This window comes from Oreochromis niloticus, linkage group LG12 (assembly GCF_001858045.2).
Source record: "Oreochromis niloticus isolate F11D_XX linkage group LG12, O_niloticus_UMD_NMBU, whole genome shotgun sequence".
NCBI classification, from domain to species: domain Eukaryota; kingdom Metazoa; phylum Chordata; class Actinopteri; order Cichliformes; family Cichlidae; genus Oreochromis; species Oreochromis niloticus.
This window is the reverse complement of record NC_031977.2, coordinates 10,458,131-10,481,137: the sequence shown is the minus strand read 5'-3', so window position 1 is coordinate 10,481,137 and position 23,007 is coordinate 10,458,131. Positions and strand designations below refer to the sequence as shown.

The 23,007-nt window shown below is 40.6% G+C and overlaps 1 protein-coding gene across 3 annotated transcripts in view; it reads left to right on the top strand.

The window, feature by feature from the left end:
* Positions 1–23,007, top strand: part of ncor2 (nuclear receptor corepressor 2) — a 90,621-nt gene that overhangs the window by 12,456 nt on the left and 55,158 nt on the right. For all 3 annotated transcript variants that reach the window (XM_005473081.4, XM_005473080.4, XM_013271582.3), the window contains exons 2-6: positions 5,188–5,383; positions 6,082–6,197; positions 13,432–13,609; positions 17,622–17,804; positions 22,356–22,469. In XM_005473081.4, coding sequence (XP_005473138.1) covers positions 5,279–5,383; positions 6,082–6,197; positions 13,432–13,609; positions 17,622–17,804; positions 22,356–22,469 — 696 coding nt within the window. In that variant the 5' untranslated portion in view covers positions 5,188–5,278. The remainder of the gene's footprint in view (positions 1–5,187; positions 5,384–6,081; positions 6,198–13,431; positions 13,610–17,621; positions 17,805–22,355; positions 22,470–23,007) is intronic.

Below are 23,007 nucleotides of genomic sequence, written 5' to 3'. Positions count from 1 at the left end.
CCTCTTTACAGCATTGATTTTTATGTCATCATCCTACTTTTTAAAGGCAGAGCAGTCTGCCTTGTCGTCATTGTTTTGGATGTTTCAGCTTGGCAGTAGAAATGCTGGTGCACTTTGGTTTGGATCTTTAGTGTTTTTTGTTCTGGGATTAACTGAAAGGTATTTGCAATCACCTTCTCTCTTTTTCTTCTTTTTTTTCATTTCACTGTTTGTAGTACGTCCTCTTCTTGGCGTTTCTGTTCATGACACAGGCCGATCAGAATGAATTATTTAAACAGTGAAACAAGGCAAGGCCATGTCTGGGAAACATCAGTGTCAAGAGAAACCTTTTTTTTGTCTCTAGATATAAAACAAATAGTGTAATGATTTCCACTGTATCATCTTAGGATGGGCATTGACCTTCTCTGTCCTTTGACCTTAAAAGATCTATTTGGGCCTAATTGTTAGGCTTCAGTGGATTAATTGCAAGGGCTCTGTTTCTGTGTTAAATTTCAGTGGATGGGGAACGAGGAAAAATGTTGGAGTAGAGCTGCATAGTGTTACACATGAATGTGTAAGACTATGCTAAAGTTTCTCCAGAATTAGTTATAAGACTGCAGGTTGCTCCCCCCAAAAAACTAGGAGTTGAAAAATATGAAATCATGTTATGACTACCACAAGATGTTAAGGGTGTCCAGTGACATTAAGCAGACCTGTCTCAGATCACCTGATATGTCTGGGCAGTTCGTACATCTGAAATGTATTTTGCCCATAACCGTTTGGTTTGGTATAAACAAACAGAAAGTTGCACAGGAAGTGCAAAGATGTGTGATGTCTGGTTTTCCTCCTCTCACTGGATCAGCTGCAGACTGGTAAAGACTGAAAAAATACATGGACACACTTAGGTTAAAGTCCTGTTGAAACACAAGCTTACACACTTGTAAATGTTAATACAGGAGGTTACCCAGACTGTAGGAGAGTGTGATTTCAGTACCTGTAAGAAATCTTCTGCCATGTAGATAAAATGGTTTTGAAGCCTCTAAGCAGGACGTCAGATAAGCACGAGGGGTTTTTTAGGTTAATGTGTAAGAGAATCTACTGTGTAATGGTAATCGAATTGGTTTAAAATGAACAAAAATAACAGTACAGTATCTAATTTGGATGACCAAGCAACTTTGTTTTTCTTCAAGAGGCAACAAGCAACATTTGTAACCTCTGGATGTTGGATGAGACACCAGAATCAAAGACAAAAACAAATTGATGCAGTGGCCACATTTTTCCTGTCACTTAGCTGAATGCTGCTTTCACTCGCATCTCTTTAAAATACAGGGAGGTCCCAGAGAGGCACTCTCTGGGTATCTGAGCTGGGTAGGGAGTATAGCAGCCTCACCTACTTGTTGTTTACAAGTGGCAGCCAATCACAAGAAAGTTGGCATAAAGGAAGGGGTAAGGGAGCTAAAATGGCCTGTTTCAGATGGTGGATGGACTGAGGGGATACACTAAGACCCAGTTTAGGATAAACACAGATTACCTTGAACTGTAAATCATGCAAAGCTACTTCAGTTCAGAATAAACATATGGAGCTGGTAGTGAGCTTACTAGGTCCCTGCTAAGGATACAGTTACAGCGTTGTATCTTTACATGGCAAATAGTTGTTTGCTTCTATTTTAGTATTCACAATCATGTATATAAAAAAATCCTTTAATTTTCTCAGGAATGAGGACAATCAATTGTGCTCGAGCTACAAAGTCTGAGCACACAGAGATTTGAATAACTGTTTATGTCAGTAGAATGAAACTGTTGTTTGAAGTCTGCCTTCTGCTCCACTTGAAGGCTGCAAGCCGTCTGTGTGCTCTGTGCTAGTATTTCCACAGCCATTCCTAAAATGGAGAGGGAGGGTGGGGTGTGTGGGGGTAAGAGGATGAAATATTGGCTTGCACTGCTGAAGGTTGAGGCCCACTCTACTATGTGGAAAAGACGAGAGTAAAAAGAGAGAGTGGGGAAGGAAGGCACGCTAGAGCGAGAGAGTGAGGTGACTGAGTTCATTTGCAGCATTGGAAGCAAGCCAACGACTTGCCTGTGGGTGTCTGTAGCAGTGCCAGTGCATGTGTTTAGCCCGTCGTCTGGAAGGCCCCTTTCGCTTCAGAGTGGATGTCAAAGATCACTCATTGTGTTGGTTCTCTCATCTTGATTGAGGTTTTTTGTTCTCTGCTGATCTTGTGACTGCCTGCAGACTTGTTTTCTCACTTCTCAGGGGAATCTCTCTGAACACGACAGTCATCAAAGAGAGGTTTCTGCGTGGGTAGGCTCATCTCAGTCTTTCTAGCCTTTTTTTTTTTTTTTGACCTTTTATTTTGAATAGTACACATTATGTCAATACAGCAAGAGTTTCTTAAATTATTTAAGGGTTTCTGCTAAAGGACTTTCCCTCTGTGGTCTGTTTACTCAAGTCTGTCTGACCAAACAATGAGTGTGCACTAGTTTTGTGAAAATATTTGAAGCCACAGTTTAGACTGCTAGACACAAAGGCACAGTCTCTAGTTGGTGTGAGACTCTGAGCAGTGTTTTCCCATCTTGTGGCCTCTGAGCCTATGTTTACAGAGCTCCTCTGTTTCTTACAGTCAGAGCCATGTTCAGCCTTTCGTAATAGAGCCCTTTGCGTAACTGAAATCAAGTGACACTTTGTGTTTGTGACAGTTGAACAGGAAGGAAGGGTAGATAATGCCCCTCTTTGTGCTGGGGAAAAAAAGAGTCAAAATCATAGTCAGACAATGGAGACTGGCACAATAGTACTCTGCCCAAAGTAGTGCTGTTATTTGGTCTCTGGTTCATTGTGCTATAAAAAGTTCTACTTTATTACCAGTTGCTAAGATTATTACTCAGCCTGTCCCAGCTGAGAGACTTGAAAGGAGCTCACTATGAGGAACTATAGCCAGTAGTTGCGGTTTGTCATGTGATGTCATGGCCGCAATACTCTAGAGTTGTTCGCCATATTGGATGTGATACAACCATCGGCTGCTAGGGAACAACATGTATTCCCCGACTGGTTGGCAGTGGTTACTGAAGGCTTCTGGCTGTTGCTGGATTAAACTTATTGCTGCACCAAGTGATTCATTTGGTTGCTTGCAGATTGCAGTGGTTGACTGTAGTTTTTTAATGTTTGTCTGCCATTACTTGGTAACCTGCCAGCTTTTCTGGAGCAGCCCAGCACAATAACATTGCCACTTTCTGTAAAATAGTGAACATTAATATTTCGTTGTAGAGCTAAACAGCATATTAATTTTCCTTATTATCTATTCTTTAATAATTTAAATCTAAAATTAGTCTAATCTCAGTGTAGGCAAAGTGCTTCTCTTTCCATTACTCACCACTAAAGAAATTAAGTAGTGCTGCTCAGTTAACAGCCAGTAGCAGTAGTTAAGGCTAGATCTGTTAATACAGTATTGGAAATAGAGGGGTTCTACATAGGATATAGGGCATGTCTTTCATATGTGTGTCATCAATAAAATTGGGAAGTAACCAAATGAAACAAGAGAATGTGTTTGTAGTTTCTGTTCTAATATTCATTAATTTATCAAATCACTAAACATTGTTGCATATTAAAGTATGAATACGTAGTTAGTATTACTTATTTCATGTGTTTAATAACTACTTACGTTTGTTGTTAAGTGTTTTTGCATAGTGTTTTTTAGACTAAAGTAAGAAACTATTCCGTGTCCTATCTTGTCGTCGAGCAGTGAAATGCATTTGGACTTGTTTTGAGCGTTTGGCTCAGTGACAGTGGCTTTCCCATTCAGTTTACAAAATTGCAGTGCACTTAAAGCACTTTGCTATCTTGTCAAGATTTCGATCAGTGCCCCTGTTGAGTGCCCATATTTCACCATGCCTCTTGTTGTGAGCCACACACAGCACTGAAACATGAGCTATGAGAGGGAGGCGTCATTAGCCAAAGCCCTGCAGAAATGGCAGGAGGCCTAATTTCTCTGCTGGCAGAAGTCACAGGGACACATGTCGCAGGCACTAGTCCATCCACTACTACTACTAGCAAAGCAGGCTTGTAAGTGTGCCTGAGAATCGCGGTGAACATCATGTGGAGTGTGAAACAAATAAGACTATAAATGTTTCCATCGATCCCATTGAGAAACAAATTTCACATATCCTCCATATTCTTCAATATTTTCTTTAATTTTTATATTGCAAATATGTTTTCCAATGTCTGCTGTAATTTGCATGGTCGCTGTAATGAGGACATGGCAGTTATTCCCTCTTTTTCATGGAGCTTTAAACCCAATTACAGGGTTGCGGCCAGTGTATTGCAAGTACTGCGTGCTGCCACCACTTCTGAGCCTTTGCATTGCAGTTAGCATGTCATTAGATGATTCTTGCTTATTTTGTATGATTATGTTGTCCATAGAAGACACTCTAAGGCAGTTGCTTTGAATGGATATGCAATGATCGATTGAATTAACTATTTATTTATTTATTTTTTGCCTTGCAAGGTAATTGTAACTTATTCTTCTGTATGTCTGTCCTTGTGATTAACACCTGTTACCTTTAAGTAACACATTCTCTTCACTTGCTTCCTTGTCGCAGGAGGTGCCTGAGGTCCACATATATGTTCAGTAATGATAATTAAAGTTGTCTCAGGCCTATGTGACTGGCTTGGCTATACCTCATGTAGTTAGAGATGTGTTACAACTTAGGGCTGTTTTTATTTTTTTGTCCAGCTTTTTGGTCCATATATGCCATACTCTGTGGATGTGACCACTCTGGTTTACATAATGTCATCTGCAGTTAAAATCTAGTGGCCTGACTCTTGAGACCTACATCTCTATCTGGAAATGGGTTATTTATGTTGGTCCTAAAACCCCATTGCACTCTGAGTATTTTTACTGGCTGGTTGCTTGTCTTGGCCGGTGTCTGTCTGCAAGTCCTCCGTGTGTGGACAGTGGGCCATTCAGTAGGCTGTGAATGAGAGGTTGCGTCTAGCAGGTGCAAGGATTCTCACTTCTTTACTAAGGGTGGAGCAGCTGTGGTAGGGAGGTGATGACATTCTAAGATCTCTAGCTTTTCTGGATGTACTAGCCAGAAAGCATCAAAGAGCTGTGCTTACGGCCAGTTTTGTGATTATTCTGTTGTTGAGAGCAATTCCACTGACCTAACTTTCAAAACATCTCATCTGTTTTCTTTTCTTTTCTTTTCTCATAGGTTGCAGGCTAAAAGAAACGGCCGATAATGCGTGGCATCTGCTCTACAGCAACACCCACTTCCTGCCTGTAGAGGAAGCGGCTGTGCCAGCATGTCCTCTCATCCCCAGACTGTGCCGCCGGGCCGGAGGACTGTGGACACACGGCACCTGCCAAACCCCGCCTCTCTACCACTGCAGCTGCAACGGGCACACACGGTAAGGAGCCTTACACACAATGATTTTAATGGAATCACTTGTGTTGCCTTTTTGTTTTGTAGGGAAAACATTTGAAAGATGAAAACTGTAGTTGTGGCTTGGCCGTTCCTACTTGGATATTTAGTAAACAGGGTTTTAATCAGATCTACTGGAAAGGGCTTAACCCTAAAGACCCCCATAGGTGTTTTTCCAGATTACACTGGTGTAACCTGAAAATGGTCCTCTCATTAGATGTTTGAGTTGAAAGTTCATGTTTTTGTTGTGGAGTCGGCATCAAGGCCTTCCGCATGATTTCCACCCACATCTCCTAATTATCAAGATTATATTCTTCCACGCATCAGGGACAAAGCTGTCTGTGCTTGAAAGAAGAGGCCTCTGGCTGACGTAAAAGTTCATTCACTGACCTTCAGTGTTTGCAAGGCTTTTTCCCCCCCACTTGAATGGCAGGAAGATCCAAGACTTTAGGCCACCAGTAGTTTAAGCCTACTGCTCCTTTATGTCATCATATTCATTGGACTATGAAAGTTGATGGACTGTGTCAATTGGTGACATGTCACAGAGAGCTTAAAATAAAAGATAAGACGTTACAGGAGAACCAAGGCAGGAGATTTTTTTGGGGGGGAAAATTTGTGGTTTTCTTACTATGTGGTGTTCTAATGAGGATGGAGTTTATGCAAGATTTGTTGTCTCTGTTGTAGGACGTCGGACTGGTTGACTACCCCTCTCATCATAGCAGGGAATACAACCCCCACCTCACCCAGCCCCATCGTCGTCGACCTTCTTTGCTTTCAGAGTTCCAGCCTGGGAGTGAAAGGTAAGGGTGCCTTCTTCATGAATATGGTCTATCCCCTCACGAGGAACACATTTCTCTAATTTTGAAACCTACCAGAGAAGATTTCTCCTGATCTTTTTTTTTTTTTTTTTTTTTTTATAAATTGCATGAGGTCACTGATTACAATTGAATGTATGTGTAGATATAAAATTGGTGTCAGTGAATGCCCAAAAATGTCTGCTACAAAAAATATTATAGGTTACCATAATTATAGCTTTTGCTGAACAAAAAAAATGCTATTGATGTATTGTTACAAATCATTTCAGCATCTGCCACTGCTTTAGTTTTATTGGTGACACCATATTTTTATACTAGATGCTCATTTCAATAAAAAAAAAAAAAAAATTCATCCTTAATAGTGCAATTTTAGAAATGTGGGACTTTGAGCTGTAGTAGTAGATGAAAGTCAGAGACTTTGTGGTGAATGGGGAAGATGTCACGCATCAAGGGAGCGGCCTTTTGGGCTGCCAGCTCTGGATATTGGATGGATGATGCTTATGTGGCATTGCCAAATTTGATGTATTTGTTCTTGTTGATTGCTAGCCACAGCATGCTCGATAGAGGCTTCTTGCAGACAGGGTTTTTTATGCAGTATTATTCTGTTAAAGCCTGTGCCCGTTAACCCTCCCCCAGTGTAATCCTTATGTAATTGACATCTGCAGCCATTCTTCTGTAATGTTGTATTAAACTGCTCTGCTGGGCAATGAAGCTTGCAGAGGTGTTTTTTTTTTTTTCTTTATTAAAAAAAAAAAAAAAAGGCTTTTCCAATCGACTAAACAGTAAATCAGCCAAAGAATTGTATGAGTAGTAACTTGTCTCTGGAGATGCAGGTCTTGTACCTGCTAATGGTCTTTATTTATATAGCCATTCTCTTTTTGAGGATGAAACTTGATGAGCACTTATAAATAATTTATGTGCATGATATGAATTTTGCATGACGCTCAGAGGATAAGTCACAAGAATTTTTTTCCTCCTCAGTTGTTTGGCAGATTTTCTTGCATGTATTAAAACATGCATGGAATACAAAATGTAGGCAGACTTTACTAGAAATCAGCTGACAGATATTACATGCACAGTAAGTCAGGAGAAGGCTGGGGTCTGTCTTTCAGTATATAAATCATCTTGTGTGTCTGACATGGCAGACAGCAGATGGCAAAATGATTCTGTAGCACTGTGGGGCTGTGGCATATTTTTTATTTTTGGCTTATTTAAGTGTCAGTCTGCTAGCATTATGGTCTTCACTGTAAAACAGAGAGCTGTGCACTGGCCCCATTTAACAGTTATTAGCTTAGCCCGCAGTGCGGGAACATTGGGTCATGGTTTGATAAACAGATAAACACTGCACAGTTTGAATGCTTCCCACTAGCTTCTGATTTTCTGACTCTTCATTCAGTCATTTGGCAGTCTCTCTGAGTTGACTCACTTGTGCCTTGTGCAGCTTTTACAGTGGCAATGAATTATGTTTTTAAGCACATAAAAAATAACCTTCATATGAGAAGGAGAGATTACAGACAGGTAGCCCACATTTCTTTCTAGAAGCTGAAATAAACCGGTGGTCTTGCTGGCAGGCGTCTGTGGGTGGGGAAGCTTTCAACTGAATATTTCAGGGCTTCAGCATTCCTTTAGAGATCTCAGAATTCAGACTGAAGCTCATTCAGAGTGTGAATAGTGTAATTCTGGCCTTTGGAATCCTTCAGTCTATTCTCTTCTGTGTGCTTGTCTTTTCACAAGTCTCGGTAATTCTGCACACCATGTTTCCATTTGTAGCAAGCTCAGGGAGAAAATGTGAGCACTAATATGGCCTTTAGAAACTGTGCCATTCTGCAGAGATCTCTCATACTGAGAAACAGTTTGACAGATCAATGTATTCTCTTCAATAATCTGGACTGAAGGCAGGAGGAAATGTGCTATTTTAACCTAATTACAGGTCAGAAAACCGTTGCAGTGTAATCACTTGTGAACCACTATGGTAGTTGTTTGTTTCACCTTCATTTTTACTCCTTGCAGTATCTCGCTCACTCCCCCTCTTCCCGTCTGTGTGAGATCATCCCGGCTTCTTGAGAAAGGGAGCGAATACATTTTCTAGCAAGCATAACAAGATACTGAAACCACTTAATACTTTATTTTCTGGACAGAACAGAGTGTCTAAACGTGTCTGGTGCAAGAATGGAAAATTAGTTTGCACCATAGCCTGCATTATTCTTGAATTATTCTGTGAAAGTAATCAGAGTCTTTTGGGGATATGGGTAGGTGCAGTTTGGCAGTGTTCGTAGTCTTTTTAAATGAATCCTTTGTATTGCTGCTCTTTGAATGCCTAGACATCCCAGTCTTTCTTTCATTCAAATGTGTTGCAGTTGTAATTGCAATGCAGTCTTTTTTGATTAAGGCCTTTAATGTGCTGAATTACTTTACATACATTATTTCATTTGATTGTTCTGCCTCTACCTGTATTTCACACATGGATTTCCTAGAAACAGATCTTTAAAGTATTTGAATAAATGTGGTTGCTACGATATTTTGTAAATATTCCCCAGTATTTTTGGCCATTGGGCAACTTTATTCCGTAATGTGAACAGAAAAGTAGATGGCTTGCACATTTTGCATGAAGTTTTTGAGCTCCACCCGCTGTCCCCACTCTACTGTGCATTATCTCACTTTCATTCATCCCAGCTGTGGTGCATTTAGCCAGTAGTCAGACACTCTCTCTCTCTCTCTCTCTCTCTCTCTCTCTCTCTCTCTCTCTCTCTCTCTCTCTCTCTCTCTCTCTCTCTCTCTCTGTGTGTGTTAGCCTTCCCTGCACTGTGCACAGCTGCGTAGCTGCTCCTCTGGGGAGCAACGAAGAGATTGGCAGCCACACAAACGCTGTAGTGCTTTCACAACAGGCAGCGATCAGCATACATGATCTCTGTTCTTGGCATAATGGGGCCCAAGCCAGTAAGAAAGTAATGGAGCTGTTGTGGGGTGTTGTGCTGCCCCTTCCCTCTCTCTCCCATACACTCTCAGCCCTCACCTCCATGCACATCTTTCTCCTATCCTCCAGACAAATCCTCCCTAGTGAACAGATTATTCTGCACGCTCACATGGGAGAGAGGGAGAAAGAAAGAGAAGAGAAGAAAAGGACAGGGGGAGAGACGGAGAGAGAAGGGGGTGGGCTAGAGTTTGATGATGTGATTATGTAAGTGCCAGTCCTCTATGGAGATGAGGAAGTATTCGACTGAATGAGTGAGAAAATTGTGTCCGGGGGAGAAATCGCACACCATCTGGGTAATATTTTTGCCCTGCGATTGTTTTTGTTATATCTATAGCTCTATCTTTTACCGTTTGCAGTCCATAATCTTTGATACTTGTCTTTAAATGGGATCAGGTCATATTTTTCTTATTCATGAGAGAGGTTAAAGATTAGCACTTCACAAATCCATTTGCCTTGTCATTGTGGAGTATTGTGTTCAGATTGATTAAAAATGCAGAAAATTAAGAATCTTCTGCAATCCATTGCTCTTCTTGATTTCAATATTTTATTTTATTTTATTTTAAAAAAAAAAAAGCATAACACATTTCAGTCCAACATGCATGACCACATTTTTTGATTATGTTAATGTCTTGATTGTTACACCACCCCTCCAGACAGTGATGGGCTACATGTTCTTTGGCACATAAAGAAACCTCACACTAGGCCATTGTGGGTCTGGACCAGCAATTATGGTTGTGTTTTCCCTCTTCTCTTCAGAAGCCACTTCCATTTTGACACTGGCAGCAAAGTCACTGACATTCTGGCATCTGCCTTCAGGGCAGATTTGAGAAAACTGCTCCCTTAGTAAGAACAGAGAACCATTTACAACCAGGCTAATAAAATTTCCCAGATCTAAGTAGCGAGTGCAGTTAACATGTGGAAACTGTCATTTGACTACACACCAAGACCCCCTTTGTACTGGTTTCCCCAGTGTACTAATGAATTTAATGAATGCGAAAAGTGTGATTTATACTAGCACTGCACATGCAGCATATCATGATTAGATCACGCCACATTGTAAGTAAGTAAGGCTCAAACATCCAGAGCCATTGTTGTTTTGGTGTGCAGTATAGGGAGTGTCATAGTTTCCTCGGAAGCTTTAAACAAAGCCTTTTATGACTTTGTGTGTGGTCACTGCATACAAAACCCCACAAAAGACCTTCGGTATATGCTGCTGTAAATGTTAGTGTTACAGTGAGTCACCATTTCCAATTTTCTTCCTTCCTTCCCCCCCCCCACTTTCCAGTCCTGGGTAACCAATTGCATGCTGCCATATTACAACAACAACAAAAAAAAGGCAGTCAGTGATTATTTGATGATGATTCTGTTTGAACCGAGCCAAGCCTGCTGACGTTTGTGTGAGCCTTGAACACAACAGTAAGGATTTAGGACAGCCTGATCTCAGGCTGTAACTGTCAACTTGTTTACACGTGTCGTTTTTGTTACATGTGGTCTGTGTAAATGGGATTTAATTAGGTCATCATGATAAAACAAGCCTGCTCTGAGTCTTGTCTCTAGCCCACAGGATTAGTGTTGTCCTCTCAGATTCGTTAACTGATGGCGTCATTTTTGACCACAGACCATATCTCTCTTAAATGTCATTTTTATTTCCAAAAACGTGAGGGGAAAACAACAAAACAGGAGTGTCAACACTTCAGGGTGAGCCGAGGCTAAAATAATAAACAAAAACTAAGCTAAGCTCCGATGCCCGTTTATATTAACTCACGGAAAAAGAAAGAAAAGAAAACATCACTTCATTCTCAATACTCATACTTAGGCGGTCGGGGAAGCAAGTGAGCCTCTCTCGCCATTGGTTCTGTGGGCTGTATGTATAGGGTGGGGTTCACAGGCTGGAACCGGTCACCCAGGAGCTGTACATCAGCACGCCAATCACAGATGAGCACCGGCACAGTCGAATTGCCATACATCTGCAATGTTAACAGTTTCCATAATGCAGTGCGTTGTTCGGAAACTGAAACAAAGACAACAGTTGTAACACTGCAAAATGAGATTGTTAAGGATTCCAACACTGGCACTAAAACCTGCCTATAATGTTGCCATAAGATGGTCTGCTTTTATTCTGCAATTATATGGGGTCAAACTGGCATTTCCATGCAATCTATTTCTGATAATACAGCAATTAACTGTGACAAATCAGTGAAAATCACATGTGTTGCTGTCTACATAGTTAAACTGTGAATTTACTTCTATTACATTTGCGGTTAACAACCTTCCTTTTCTATATGAACTTGAATACAGAACACAAACAGCGGGCAGCCAGTGGAGTCAAGTCCCCACAAGTTTTGCTTATTGATAAAGACTCATTCAGACTGATGGTAACATGTTGGCATTCCGCATTTATAAATTAGATGGCAATTATTTTCATACCTTTGCAGTTACTCTCAGACAGAGTTTCAGTCAGTCCAATTTGGACTGTAACTGAAGCTTGAAGTTCTCTTCTACCATGACTTACTAACATGCGGGGTTCAGTCCTGGGTCTGTTGTTTTGTTTTGTTTTGTTTTTCTGTTTTCTTGTGTTATGTGTTATTGTACGTGCTTTACATTGCAACACAAAGTGCCTTAAGGCAGCAGTTGTTAGGATTTGGGCTAAGTCCACACGTACACGGGTATTTTTGAAAACGGAGATTTTCCGTTTTTGTTTTTAAGAAAAATCCCGTCCACACGTAAATGCAAAAACGAAGGAAACGCTGCTAGGAACATGCCAAAGCAACAGGTTGCGATATATTCCTAACCGTGTAGAAATGTTGGCCAATCAGAAGTCTAGAAGCCTGGGTGGGAAAGGGTAAACAAAGATGGCGCATAGAAGCAGAACTGAGTCCTATGTGTGGAGGGACAGAAACTGTGTGTGTATATGTAAGCATTTAAACACTGCAGAGAGTAAAATTAACAGCAACAGTATTTTGTCCAAGTCCGCCATTATAGAAATCCATTTCACCAAAACAATAACGTGGCGCACAGCGTGATGTCAAGAAAGCGCACACACCTTTGACGCTGCGTTTTCTCAGTTTTCCTCGTCCACACGTAAACGCAAAAACGGAGTTTTCGAAAATCTCCACCCTGGCAGGAGTTTTTAAAAGTCTTTTTTCAGTGACCGAAAATGCCGTTTGTGTGTGGATGAAAGGTGTAAACGCATAGAAAAATCTGCGTTTACCGGATACGTGTGGACGTAGCCTTGGTGTCTTAAAAATAAAATTGAATTGAATTTTCTTTATTTTCTTCTTTATTGGGTATCATGATTATTGCTGCACAGACTGTGGACATTGTTTACCGGGTTAGATGACCCATCTTTCTCATATTCAAGAGAAAATGGCGCAGGCAGACTAACATGTTCTAGGGAGTAAGCTCATACTACCCTTATTTTATACATACATTACATTGGTCTCAGTGGATTTTAGAATTTATTTCAAAATGCTTGTATACAGACCACTAAATGGACTAGCTCCAGTCAAGCCTACCACTTTGGGCCCATGTGTAGTCGGTGCCATTTAATGTAAATTCTCTGTCACAAAACATGGGCAGGCTTGTGGATTGTTCAACATGGACCCTCACGCTCAGTCTATTTATGAAATTTACATCAGGTGAACCCAAGCGGACTTGGGAATTATAATAAGGCTTTAGAACTGAAGAGTAGCGGGACAGAGCCTTCACTCGGTGGCAGTAATGGAGTAGTCTTTCACTCTGGTTATATGAGCGCTAACTTTGTAACTTTTTTTAAAAGGAGAGCAAGAGATTCTGTTTGATATTAACTGCCTTTAATTGTTTACTGTAGTTCTATTTTATTCCGTGGTTTTGTCTCGCTACTAACTATATTTTAATTATCTGTTATAGAGCAGGTTTTATTGTGTCTCTCTCTCCAGTAGTTGTATTTATTTTTATACTGTTTTGTTGTAGAGCACTTTGACTTCATGTCTGTGTAAAGTACCTTTATAAATAAACTGTACTCACTTAGCACAAAACCAACAAGGCACTAAATCACCAAGACATCTTTAAGTGCCCTTTCGTATGTGGCACCTGGACTTTAGCAGTATCTTTGGTCCTGTGCGTTTCAAGATGGAGTCACCATGTCTGTGTAAGAACCAGATATCAAGGAAAATGTTGCTTTTCATCAGTATCTGTTTTTTTTCCTTCTGTAACATTTTGTACTTTTTCTTATCTGCTGCATTTGTATTTTTTTTTCTTTTGCAGAGGTCAGGAGCAGCATATCCGCTATGAGCACATCTACCTAACAGAGCCCACTGGCCAATCAGAGGTGGAGTATGCAGATATCAAAAGGCCTCGTTTAGAGATGGGACCAGAGTCTGTGATGAGGCCTTCATCCCACCGCCCGCCATTGCCTCTGGGAGGGCCTGAGGACATGACAAAGGTCAGTAGTTGGTATGAAGTACAGTAAAAGTGCCAGCAAGCGAATGGAAACAAAAAAACATTCGTCCTTGACTTTGCTGTTAATAACAATCGAAGAAAGCTATGCTAAATGCAAAATACAGGGCTAGATGTACCACAAAGTTTTTCAATTAACACAATCAGTATTTTGGGAGGTTGCTGTATTACCAAAATGATATTCAACAATTATGATTCATCATGTAAAAATGGTAACATATTTCCTTGAAAAATAACACACAAAAAAAAATCATCCTAGAAATCTGTTTTTTATTTGCCTCCTTCAGAGCCCCAGAGGATGTTATTAGACACACAGCCGAGGTTGTAGAGAGAGATTCAGCATTGTAGCTAAGCTGGCTCTCTGTGAGCAGCAGTAGGAAGACTAAGGGAGTTGTGAAACAGCAATTAATAAATAATAGAGCTGACCTAGATTTCAAAAGACTGAGCACGAAACTGTGTGAACTACAGATCAAAACGACTTGCTTGTGTGTAGAGCTGCTGATGAGGAGGTGTTCCTGATTTTACACAGAGTGCTTCGAACTGCCAGGGGAGGCAGCCAGCCAAGGAATGGTAAATAGATACAACAATAACAGACGGCGCAGGGGAAAAAAGACACAGACTCTTAGGCTAGCAGGGAAACATTCAGGAATGCCAGCAATTCCCCCTTAGAGCGGCAAGGGCTGGAAACCCATTATGTAAGTGATGTCAGATGCAGTCACTGTGTGGAACAAGTGCACCTAATGATACTGAGTTAGAAAGGGAGATGCGGCTGAAATGAGGCAAAGGGCAAATGTAGGGAGGTGCAGATAAAGGGTAATAGAAAAAAAATAAGAGTAAAAGACTAACAGTAAAAAGGGAGTAGGCCAGTAGTATCAGACGAAGCTGATGCTTGCAGCATGACTCACATGGACTGAGAATCAGAGGGACAAAGGCAACATGTTACAGTAAACCATTGTTCAGTCATCCTGAATTTGTGGTTTTGGAAAGAAAATGAAATATAAGGGAGCATACGAGTGAGACACTAGGAGAAATAGTCTTTACAGGGGTGATCTCAGACTTCACTGGCCTTATATGGCTTAAAAATGAGCATTGCTGTTGATGTTATGAAATATTTATGGCACTGTAGGAATTCACGTGTGACAAAGCTGACTAATGCACTCCCCCCCCCCCCCCCCCCCCTCTCTCTCCCCCTCCCGTCTTTAAAAAATCTGAATGACAGCCATTCTCTCCTGGCAGATTAACGCCGGTCTCCCGTTGGTGCCGAGGTTGTGTATAATACAGAAGTGCACCGCATGTGCTGTGGTTTTCCCATTGAGAGCATTCAGTGACTTTACTTGAGGTCTCGACACTACATGGGAAGGAAAAACGGTGTCATTGCTCCACATGATATTTTTCAAAGGCATACTGGGTATTGGAAAAATTTGAGTATTTTCTTATAAGGTTTCTGCTGCTGTTGCGTGTGTGCAATCCTTTTATTCTGAGGTTTATCACAGAAAGCAGTAATATGTTGGTTAGCTTGACCCACCTTTGATAACCGGGATTGCTTTGAAGGAGGAGGGAATGATATGATTTGGCTTTTGCACACGTGGTGGCATTAGTAGGATTGTGTTTGTGGGCTGTACCTTACTCTAAGCCTTTCTAGCATCTGTGAATGAGTGGTTAGTTGGTAGGGCATCCAATTAAACAAAGTGCTGTTTGGCATTGTTGTTATATTAGGTGCAAAGTATTATAATGACATTCACCTTTGACATATGTGAAAGTCATGTTTCAGTCATATCGGTTTCAGTAGGTTGACTCTAGCACTTTCTCAATCTAGAATTGAGAAAGTGCCCTGAACTTAGCATGAGAACAGGATGTCGAAGGCTTCACATCATGCAGAAGAGTGTGAAGCGGTTAAGCTATAAGCTATACTGGGCCTGGGCTTAGCGATTGAACTGTGACCTTTTCACACAATGTCAAAGGTCTAGGAACTCTTGACGTACCGCTTAACCAAACAAAGGATAGTGTAGGGAGCAAAATCAGAGGGAGAAGTTGATTTGAAAAATGTGTAGTGGTTTAAACTTCATAGTTTTCTCATATCATCAAATCCCATCTGGATAAACAAGGTCTTAACTCAAGTATTTATTTTGCAGCTGTTGAAAGTTATTATAGTTGACTGATGTTTTTTGGACAACATGAATATGTCCTGTAGTTTACTGCTATATATGGTGAGTGCTTTGTTAGGGCTATCCTAGGATTTCATCATTAATGACAGCGCCTCAGCATCCTCTGGCACTGACATTTTCAGTCACAGCAGATCTGCAGGGCTGTAATGCCACCTGCCTGGTCCAGATTAGCCTACTTACGTAACCTTCATTTCAAACGTTTAAAAATAACACAATAAACCCAAGCTGGATAAACACTAAAATGTGTGCATATATTCAGAAAGTAGGAACATTCACAAGCACCCAAATCTTTGGCCCAATTCTTATTGAGAAATGACAGCCAGCTGTTTTCTTTCTTCGTCTAATAATTGTTGATGTATTTTAGACAGTAAAAAAAATGCATTACTCTTGTTCAGACGGTTATTATAGTTTGAGTGTACAAGGGTGTTTGTCCACATAGCCAAAACTTTGGTGTAGAGATCACACGAATCTTTTGTGTTTGTGTGCACAGAGAATAAAAGTACTGTAGAGATTTTTTTTTTTTTCTCCCTGCTTCTCTCCTTTTTCCTTTGGCTGCAAAAAATACCGTGAATACTTGTACACAGTTCCAACAGGCACGCATTAAGCACTGGTATTTCCATTACGGCAGAAAGCCAGAGGAGTAACAGTACGGAGGCTTGACATACTGTCTCTCTACATAGCAATAAACTAATATCATTAACGTAACACACTTAACTCTGTCAGTTCAGTGTCAAGTGGTTTTCTAGTGCAGTGACTTCAGACGAGCTTTCACAGTAGCTCGCTGCACTCAGCGCTGTGGGGTGCTAATATTAGCTGCTTGTGCTGTTTGCCAATCTGTGGTCTAAAAAAAGAAAACAGTGAGACCATGAGTGATCATGTAAACCTCCCACTGTAGCTTCAGCCGTTAGTCTAATATAAACAAAGTTGTGCGGGGGCATTGTCGAAAATGTAAGACGGTGTTAGCAGCTCTGGAAACAGCAGGCCAGCTTTTAAAGAAAATACAAATGCATAAAATAGTAAAAGTGAATTTTTCCTGATGTGTTGAATTCATAAAAACGATTTTGGATACCGGTATAAAATGTGTGGCATTATTGTTATTTTTTTTCTCTGCTTGTCATCCATGCTTTTTATTTTTGATTATGTTCTTCTTAAGTGCTGGTGGGCGGCTGCACACTGTTGCAATTCTGTAGCTGCGGCTGTGTTGAATTCCCGCAATCCCTCTCTTTGTGTAGCCAAAAAGCCACAGAAATGGATACCAATGCAGGGCCACAAACCCTGCTCAGTTAATGGAGATACCCCTGTATTTTTTTTTTTTGACTGACTCACATCATTTCTACTTTGCTGGTTAATGAGTATCACCAGAACTTAAACCTCCCGCACACCCACTACCCATCCGATATCTCCCAAAGTGTCGTCACAGCAACAAAAATGGAGTGATTTTGTATTTTTAAACAGTCACTATTGTGCCTAAATCTGGTGAGAGGATCTGTGTGTTCACGGAGCCAATGTGCTGGCACACATGTGCTGGCATTTATTTACTGGCATGTGCTATTGACGTAAAGGGTACACACACTGTTTGGATGATTTTTCTTATAGAGTGGCCTTGAGAAATGGAAGGCATGGGAGGAAACCTACAAGGTCGTTCTCTATAAAGAGCTTCTAGCAACAGCTTTTATGCTTGTTGTTTGTGAGGGCTCTTTTTTCTCTAAACTTCTGGCTATAACATTGTGTACATGTGTCACATTACAAAAAAACCCCCTTTGCTTAATTCTCACATCTTTTATATGTTTTACATCTAATCATGACACTGCGCTCTCTGTTGTGCTTCTGTAGGATCGTGGAAGCGCCATTGGGAAGCTGGAGCCCATCTCCCCTGTAAGTCCTGTCCATATGGATCCTGACTTGGAGCTGGTTCCAGCTCGCTTCTCCAAGGAAGAGCTGATCCAGAACATGGACCGTGTAGACAGGGAGATCAGCATGGTGGAGCAGCAGATTTGCAAGCTTCGCAAAAAACAGGTGTGTGCACGTACAATTCTGCTCTTAACTTTGAGAATATACTGGTTGCAGAATGTTGCCATCTTATGAATGTACTAGCATCACAAAAGTGTTGTAAGCTGATTTTAATCAGTGGGAACATGTGTTACAAGATTGTCTTTGCTAACTAGGTTGCAAAATAGTTTGTCTTCATTGTTGAACAAGACAAAGCTGCCATTCTTCCCTTTTTAGTCAGTATGACACATTTACCACGTGTCATATTGCAATCATTGTTACCTTCCTAGATTACAAAATATGGTTTTATTAAACATAAATTTAGACTGTAAATAATAATGCAGGGTTTCCCACAAAAGTGGATTCTGTTTGTGATGGTAACTGTGTGGTGGGTTGCTGTGCGCATGTCGCTCTTACCTGCTCTTCTAGCTCCCAAAACGGCATATTGGCTGCTGTCCTCTTCCTCTTCCTCCTCCTCATAACCTACTTCTTTCTTCATTAGCTATCTCTTTTTTTTTTTTGCTGCTTCTGCTGCCACAGCAACCCTGGAAATATTTTAAGCACATTAGTTGGCATGATAATCACATGGGTCAGACATTTCTGCTTTCATTTTAAGAAAATTCTATAACCATTTAAAGATTTTGGGAAAACTAATTTTGAGTCTTTAAATTTTTTCAATATCCATGTGAGTTAAGTTAAACATTCTACACATAATCAGTTGTGTGCATGAGATATTTTGTGCATAGAAGTTCAGTAGAAACTGCTGTGATGTCATTCATGTGCAGTCATCCTGCATTCATGCTAATAAATCACAGTGAAATTGGGTTTAAAAAAAAGAAAAAGTACTGAACTGTTTGTCGTGCTCATAGAAGACTTTGCCAGCACTTGCATACGCCTGTGTTGAGTTTTCTTAGTGTACTGTCGTGTTTGTTTGAAATAATTGGTTTTCCAGCGTGACTTTCCCTGCCAGGCTTCAGTTGGCATCAGAGCAATAAAGTCTTAAATAGTCTTTGCTGTGTTGTAATCACCACGTTTGAGCTTGTAGCTGTTTTTTGCTTGGTGTGCAGTGATTATGTTCACAAACTACACCAGGCGTAGTTCTCTTCACTATTTAATTTGGGAGAAAAGTAAGTTGAAAATGTATATGGAGCTATATATAACAGCTTCTCTGGGGGAGGAGTGAGACTATGGTGCACCACTCGTATGCTGACCACACCACTTCCACTTTGGCCTCCTTCCATGATCAGTGATAGAATTGTATGGCCAAGCTTGTTCTTTTTACTGAAATTGTTCCTTCAACATACATGTGATAGTTTGTGTGGGGTACGGTTTTCACCCTGTCAAAGTATGTCACATGTACTCCTGGAGACACCTGCTGTACGAGAGCTACCACAAAATAGGTTTGAGTACTTTGCCAGATGTTTATATGTTTACATGTCTGTGGTTTCTGTTTATAGTAGCGTGTAAAAGCCTTTATTCACCGCTCACTTTTTCATATTTTGTTATGAAAATAGGAAAGATGTGTAGGATTTATTGAAACATGAAAACATGCATAGAAAGTATATGACGCGAAAGAGTTTGTACAACTCGAACAAGCTTGAGGTACAAGTGGTATGACCACATTTATTCTTCAACACAGCCTCTTTTAGGCAGGCTTTCTACCTTAAGTAGTCTTCAGCAATAGTTCTCTAGGCTTCTTAAACGACATTGAAAGCTCTTCTGTTGTGTTAAAATGATTTTGCATTGCTGTCCGGTTTCCTCCAGTTTTTAAAAGGCACACTGCACCATGCTGGGATATGCCGAACTTTTACTTAATAGTTTTTTGTGCAAAAAATACAATTTTATGTTTGACAAACTGGCTTCTGGTAACAAACTGACTAAATATGTTCTTAAAATTGGTTCTTTGCAAAGTTGTATGTATGACACAATACTGGTTCATCCATTGAGTTAAGTTCCTTCTTTATGCTTGGGTGATTCATAGGTCTGTGCTAAGTAGCAGGAGTGAAAAAGCAGCAAATTGAAAAACCCTCAGAAAGCCTGGAGAGCTATTGCTCAACAGTACTTCAATAAAAAGAAATACAAGAAAGTCTGGGTTGGAAGGAAAAAATACAGAAATGAGAGTGGCTCAAAACTTTTGCACAGCGCTGTAAGTAACGCAGTAAAGCTGACAGTAAAATGATGGCTCTGACATCAGAGATGGGGGTGGTCTGAGACCCCATTGGTGTCACAGCTGATGTAGTCTCATCACAACATGTTCTTTAGTTTGTCCTGTTTTTGCCACAGTAACATAAATCAACCATTGCTGTAAAAAATTTGCTGGCAAGAACAACACGACTGCTGAAACTGAGAACGCCCCCCCCCCCCCTTTTTTTCAAATTACCACAAGAACCAAAATGAAGCCGGCTATTGGATTTCAACCTTGGTGTCGAACCTTTTTAAATGATGGAGAACCTAAACTCTGCTGCTCACCAGCATAAATCAAGATCCCTCCCCTCATCATCGTCGCTTAATACACACAGTATTTTTTTATGGATATTTTTACAGTCCGGCTCTCTTCGAGCATTAAAACATCTGGACTAATTAGGTGGCATGCTAAAACTTTATTAAAAGGTTTTGGCAGAGTTGGTGAATGGGTGGTGGTTAAGGTTTAGGTTACAGCCAGCCTGATTCATGTCAGCCAAGCTCAGGATGGCTGTTTTATTTTGTTTTACTTCATGGTGGGTTTGAACAGGGAAGGGGGCTCTCTGTGGGGATGTCTGTTTGCCTCACCAGATTCTTATCCAGGGCTATAATGGCAAAAGATGATCCATCTTACACTCTTCTCAAATATATCCTCTGGAGGCTGCCTTTCCCCCTTTCTGAAGCCCCTGTCAGGAGATCAGAAGGAGGAGTAAGGGTGGGTGGGGGTGGGAATGCTCAGCAGCACTTGGTCTATTCTTCCAGATAGCTAGTTATAGCTGAGTATACTTCTCCAGTTTCTGTCTCCAGCTTTCAGACCCATAGACTGAATCTCATTCAAATCAGGTAAACAGGAAGTGAGATCTTAGCTCTCTTTTGTGTCTTTTATAGACTTGTCACCTCTTTGAGAGGGTGTCAGAAATGTTAGTTTCCTGGCTGCTGTAATAAGAGGGAAACATGTTTTTTCTTTTAGTACGTGCCTAATTCTGTTAGATTTGTGCTGATAGTTTTGTGATATTTGTCAATGTATTTCATGCGCAGTGTTTGAAATGCACATTTCCTTTTAGCTAGAGGTGCATAACTCTATTATTACTGTAAATGGGTGAGATAGTTGGGTCTTAGATTTACCTGATTGAGACTTTTGATGCCTTTTAAGTTGAGTTTCTTATAAATATCAGAATATACTTGCTGCTGAATTAGATTTTTGTCAAGCTTTTACTGAAAGTGTGTCCTTGGGTCTGGCTCTTTCAGTGTAGCGATTGAAAAGAAGCAGTAAATTAAATGCAAAAGTCCTTGTAATCAGATTTTTCTCCACCTTGCTTCGCATCTATGTATACAAGTTTAATTTAGATACTTGTTCTTTTGGTTTAGTAGTTCAGAGTTTAAGCACTACCTAACATATCTCACAAGGAGGACTGCAGAAAACTGAATTGTGATTGGATAATTTAATCAGGTAATTTTAAGTTTTTGGAGTTTAAGAACAGGCTAACGGTTAATTTCTTGCTAACTAGCAAATCACTGTTAGACACAGACTTTGATAACTGGCACTGCTGAATAATAAGAAGGATAACGGTTGTTCATAGGTAGATTCTACATATGCAACATGTCCTATTTAAAAGTGAATGTGTTAAAGCTCCAGCTTTCTGTGTTCTTCTTTTAAGTGTCTAAAAGTTTTTTAATAGGTTTAAGCTCCTCATCGCCTTCCATTTTCAAAGTCAGAAGGAAGTGGCTGTGTCCACATGCTACATATTGGTGTCATAAAGTGTGGGTGGATTAATTATCCTGACTGGTCCATTTAGCCTCTTCCACATATGGGTAGAATGCACAGTTCGAATAGCAGTCCCCCAGTCCCAGTCTAAAGCCTTTGGTTGCATTTACACTTTGCTTTTTCCATTTATGATTTCTGCTTTTCTTTATATAAACTGTTTAGCTTCTTTCTGAATGCCAAAATGCTCCACAGTAGTTTCCTTAAGTCCTCTGGTCCTGTAGTGTAATCACAAGTAAAGCTTGGTCACCTGCCAAGATGACTAGTAGGTTAAAGAACTTCCTCTGTTCCAGTATATGTCTGGTGTTGTTTTTCCACATGTTCATGTCATTATGTCTCTGTCTCTGTCTCTCTCTCTCTTTTGGTCATTGAATATTCAAGCTACACACCAGGCATTGGCTCTGTTTACAAGCTGTTTTGGTAACTCTTTGATTAACTAGACCCTGGGGAGCTAATAGCTATTACAGTAAATAGGCCAGTTAATGCTGTCCCTGTTGGAGAGCTAGAGAAGGACAGCTGATCTAATGCACACTGTCTAACCTCACAGCAGAAACCTGTGAGCCGCAGGTCTTCCTTGAAGTCCAGGGCCTTATTTTAAGCATTAACTGTCATCTTTGTTTACATGCACGCTACAGCAACAGCTGGAGGAGGAGGCCGCAAAGCCCCATGAGCCAGAGCGACCCATCTCGCCACCACCAAGTGAGGCCAAGCACCGCAGCCTGGTGCAGATCATCTACGATGAGAACAGGGTCAGTGGAATATACACACACACACTCACACATGCACACACACGCACCTAGCATTTGAAATAGTCTCACTTTATTTTGACTATATTTATCAGCACAAGTAAATAATAGTGGAGGAGGAGGGCACACGTTTCCTCATGTTTGGGTGATTTTTGGCTGGTGCACAATAAGCCCCTAAATTAAGGTGTTGTCCTCTGAACATTCTCTGATGCGTGATGTATGCTAATTTTGTTCTAATGTCAGAGATGAGAAGCTGCTCAGAGTTTGAAAATTGTTTCTGTATGCTAATCTAAATTGCACAGCAGGTGTAGCTTTGAAGAAACCGCATAACATACAAGTAGTGCATAGTACTTTTGTTTTTCATTGATGGACGCCATAATCAAAGTGTGTGTTGCTCATGGTGGGTTTATACAGTCTCTGAAGAGACAGATGTCTTTTAGGATTAGCAAGAATGTTTTTTTTTTTTCTCTTCTCATTGCGATCTGTCATTTTCAAAGACCTTATTTGGTTAAATTCTTGAAAAAAAGCCCAACCCTAAATT